Source organism: Raphanus sativus, chromosome 2 (genome assembly GCF_000801105.2).
Source record: "Raphanus sativus cultivar WK10039 chromosome 2, ASM80110v3, whole genome shotgun sequence".
NCBI lineage: Eukaryota > Viridiplantae > Streptophyta > Magnoliopsida > Brassicales > Brassicaceae > Raphanus > Raphanus sativus.
In genome coordinates this window covers 38917516-38922174 of record NC_079512.1, presented here as the reverse complement: position 1 = coordinate 38922174, position 4659 = coordinate 38917516, and the positions used below count along the sequence as shown (strand labels likewise).

At 38.3% G+C, this 4659-nt stretch overlaps 1 protein-coding gene across 1 annotated transcript; it reads left to right on the top strand.

Moving 5' to 3' along the window:
• Positions 1 to 1582: 1582 nt before the first annotated feature.
• Positions 1583 to 3250, top strand: LOC130508331 (protein SHORT-ROOT-like). Its single transcript, XM_057003778.1, has one exon. It carries the CDS (start codon positions 1679 to 1681, stop codon positions 3248 to 3250), a length of 1572 nt encoding a protein of 523 aa, XP_056859758.1. The 5' UTR covers positions 1583 to 1678.
• The last annotated feature ends 1409 nt before the right edge of the window (positions 3251 to 4659 follow it).

The window sequence follows — 4659 nt, the reverse complement described above, 5'->3', positions numbered from 1 at the left end:
TTTGGTTTGTACGGGTTAGTGTGAAAAAACAAATAAAAAATATGAATGAAATGAGGAATCTGGAATACTCAGCAAAGAAGGTATAACGAAGAAGATCAAGAGAGAAAGGGAAGAAAAGTGGTGGCAGAGAATGGAAGAGAGAGGTTAGGAGGCAAAAAAAATGTGGAGCTTTGATGATTTGATGCACGCCGTCAGCTTTTCTTCACGCCTGCTCCCAGTCACTCACACCTATAAACATTCTCTCTCCGTTATATATAGTATATTCACATGTCTCTAGGTAAATTCTATAACCATATATGCAAACCAGAGTAGCCAAGGACATTTATATTTATTGGTCTATATATACCATATTCCCATAATTTACTCTAATTTTTTATTCTAAAATAGAATAATCCTATAATAGCGTTGTAATATTTATTTTAATGTAATCTATTTTAGAGCAAAAACTAAATATGATGAACAAAAAATTTTACTATATATATAGAATAAACTCAATTTTTATTCTATTATGGAGTGAAAAATATAATATCATTGAAATATTTTTACTCTAAATTTTATTTTATAATGGAAAATAGATTGGAACTAGAGATAGGATGTATAAATAGTCTTTTACTTTTTTCTATTTTACACCATTACCATAGTACTTGAACCAATTTCGTTTCACATATTTGGCCTATACATAAGGAAACAGCTTATTATATACGCCTTGGGGGGGGGGTATTTTCGTTGTATTATATAACTGTTCAACACGTATCATGTCGTTTTCAATTTTTCTAGGTGTCCAGAATCACATATTCATATACATGTGTGATGTATATGCGTGGTGAATAACCAACGTAATTACAATGTTGCATGAGAGACGTAATGTAGAAGAAGAAATATACGGAGAGGTTAGTCGGGTGGATCGATGTAAAAAGAAGGAAAAGCGAAACCCACTAAGCCATTACATGATATCGACCTTCTTATCCTTTTCTTCTTCTTTTTGAAACTATTGTTTATTTTTTCTCATTTTCTTTTTGTCAGAACTTTTTATACTTGATGAAACCTCCAAACTATCTAACTAATCAATTCCCACGTAAATAAACAATATATAAGTTATATACTTTGTGTAGTTATGACAAGATTGAAGAAGTGCCTAAGAACCACTATAACATTATAAATAACTAAATATTTTATGTAGAATGTAAATGTGAAACTAGTAGGATCGTTGTGTCCATGGTTAATTAATTTGAACGATCATCAGTTAGGGCTATAGTAAAAACAAACAAAAACATTCTTGAAAGAGAAAGAATATTGTTTTAATAAGACCCATCTTTTCTCTCTCTAATTATGTCTTCACTAAACCCAATTAGATTCAAACAATCTATTCAGTCCAAAAGATAAACATGGGACAACAATCGATGCAGAAATATCCTCTTTCCATGCTCCATTGAGTCCATTCTTTCTTTAAATTACTAATACTAATTTTAAAAACTCACAAAGACCACCAAACCCATTCTCTACAACTCATATTCATCAAAAGATTCACCCACTCCCACCGAAGAAAAAATATATATATATATAAACACATGATGCTGATGCAATATACATAACAAAGTATTAAATCTTAGATATTGTGGGTCTCCCATCTCTCTTGTTGTCCTCTATACATTTTCTTATTCATATTAAAGAGAGAAAAATGGATACTCTCTTTAGGTTAGTCAGTCTCCAACAACAGCAACAATCCGATAGCATCATTACAAATCAATCTTCGCTAAGCAGAACCTCTACCACCACTAGTGGCTCTCCACAAACTGCTTATCACTACAACTACAACAACCTCCCACCAAACGACCTTGTCGAAGAATGCTACAACTTATTCATGGATGAAGAAGACCTTTCCTCTTCTTCCTCTCATCACCACAACAACAATCCTAACAGCTACTACTCTCCTTTCACTACTCCCACCCAATACCATCCCGCCACCTCATCAACCCCTTCCTCCACCGCAGCCGCAGCTGCCTTGGCCTCACCGTACTCCTCCTCCGGCCACCACAATGACCCTTCCGCTTTCTCCATCCCTCAGACTCCTCCTTCCTTCGACGTCTCATCCAATGCAAAGTGGGCAGACTCGATCCTACTCGAAGCCGCACAGGCCTTCTCCGACAAGGACACCGCACGTGCTCAACAAATACTCTGGACGCTCAACGAGCTCTCTTCACCATACGGAGATACCGATCAGAAACTCGCTTCTTACTTCCTCCAAGCTCTCTTCAACCGCATGACCGGTTCAGGCGAACGATGCTACCGAACCATGGTCACCGCTGCATCCACAGAGAAGACTTGCTCCTTCGAGTCAACGCGCAAGACCGTGCTCAAGTTCCAAGAGGTTAGCCCGTGGGCCACGTTTGGACACGTTGCGGCAAATGGAGCGATCTTGGAAGCAGTAGACGGAGAGGCAAAGATCCACATCGTTGACATAAGTTCGACGTTTTGCACTCAATGGCCAACTCTTCTAGAAGCTTTAGCCACGAGGTCAGACGACACGCCACACCTAAGGCTAACCACAGTAGTGGTCGCTAATAAATTCGTCAACGATCAAACGGCGTCGCATCGGATGATGAAAGAGCTTGGGAACCGAATGGAGAAGTTCGCTAGGCTCATGGGAGTTCCTTTTAAATTTAACATTATTCATCACGTTGGAGATTTGTCCGAATTTGATCTCAACGAGCTCGATGTTAAAGCAGACGAGGTCTTGGCCATCAACTGCGTAGGCGCGATGCATGGGATCGCGCCTCGTGGAAACCCTAGAGACGCTGTGATATCTAACTTCCGACGGTTAAGGCCGAGGATTGTGACCATCATCGAAGAAGAAGCTGATCTTTTCGGAGAAGAAGAAGGCTTTGACGATGAGTTCTTGAGATCTTTTGGAGAATGCCTGCGTTGGTTTAGGGTTTGTTTCGAGTCGTTGGAAGAGAGTTTTCCGAGGACGAGCAACGAGAGGCTGATGCTTGAACGTGTGGCGGGACGTGCGATCGTTGATTTGGTGGCTTGTGAGCCGTCGGGTTCCACGGAGAGGAGAGAGACGGCGAGGAAGTGGTCGAGGAGGATGAGGAACGGAGGGTTTGGGGCCGTGGGGTATAGTGATGAAGTGGCGGACGACGTCAGAGCTTTGTTGAGGAGGTATAAAGAAGGAGTTTGGTCGATGGTACCGTGCTCTGATGCACCGGAATATTCCTTGTTGGAGAGATCAGCCGGTGGTTTGGGCTAGTGCGTGGCGGCCAACGTAAAAGGGTTTAGGGTTTTTATATTGATATATATGCACGCGCCTTGTTGGTTAAGATAGTTGTTTCACACGTATGGGAATGGTTAATGATGGCTTGGGATTGAGAGTTTACTACTGAGATAATGCGTTCATAATATGAAATTTGCTTTTCGATATATTTTTTGCTTTCTTCTTTGAGTTAAGTTTTGTGATTAGTTTGATTTATGCTAAAGAATTTAATTTTTCCTCTGTAATGAAGGTGTTATTTTTCGTACACTATAAGCTCTAAACGATATCCTGTTTTTTTTTCTTCTTTTTATTTTTTAATATGTCAGTCAGCATTTGATATGAATTAGTTACTGTTAAATTGAATGATTAATTTTTTTTTGAATATATGTTAAATTTATTCAAAAGAAAAACTACTTTCTTACATCAAGTGCAAACTGTTTTTTGAGAAAACTAGAACTTAATTGTAACCCAAGTCTCTTATCTTGTGGCAAATCACATAAACGATTAACTGGAATTCAGAATTCATAATGGATACGAACGTATATTAATGCTACAGCAGCACTTCAAATTCAGCAAGATTTATTACGAATTTAGGTATATAATTTATTTATTCCATGTTACTAATAGATCAAAGAGAGGTGGTTCTACTTCATTTCATTCTGGTTCTTGTGAAGAGGTTCCTCTACATTCCTCTCCTACTTTGGTTGAGGAATCTTTTTGTGGAATCTCGTGAATGTAGCTATTATAGTGGCATGCACGCTTCTGAAAGTGTATTAGCTGTTTTTGATCATTCGTAAACATAAACAAATTGTTTATGTTACAAGCAAGTGGCTAGTGTCTAACTACAAGCAATGCAAGCAATTTGACGTTTAGGCAACACCTGAATATTGCAATTATTAACAGTTCTTACCGTTCACATTCTGATGTGTGGTATGTATTGAACAAAAGTAAAATAATCAGCATTCTTTTTTTTGTGCAAACGGGCTTTTATAATTGATTAAGAAATGTTAATGGCCCATAAGGCCTGCTTAGCCACAAGGTCGGCCCTGACATTGTTTAGCCTAGGAATGAAATTGAAACTAATCGACTTGAATGAAAAAGTAGAGTGGTAGATGTCTCGAAGGATTCCAAAATCTCCGTCTTCATCTCTTTACGGTTGATGATATTGATGAGAGTTTGAGAGTCTGAGGAGAGTGAGATTTCTTCGATCCTGCAAGAGAGGGATTAATTACTCAGAACGGGATAGCTATTCATTTGTCGTTCTTAATGGATACCATTTATTTGTATTGGCTTTGCAGTAATGCATCTTTCAACTTTTGCTTTATAAAAGAGGTAAAGGGACCAATCTTTTTTGTGATCCGTGTATACGTACATATATACATATGTTATGTCTTCAATGGATTGCA

Bases quoted from the DNA above. Each gene is read 5' to 3' on its own strand.
- LOC130508331 (XM_057003778.1), top strand. From the start codon at position 1,679: ATGGATACTCTCTTTAGGTTAGTCAGTCTCCAACAACAGCAACAATCC.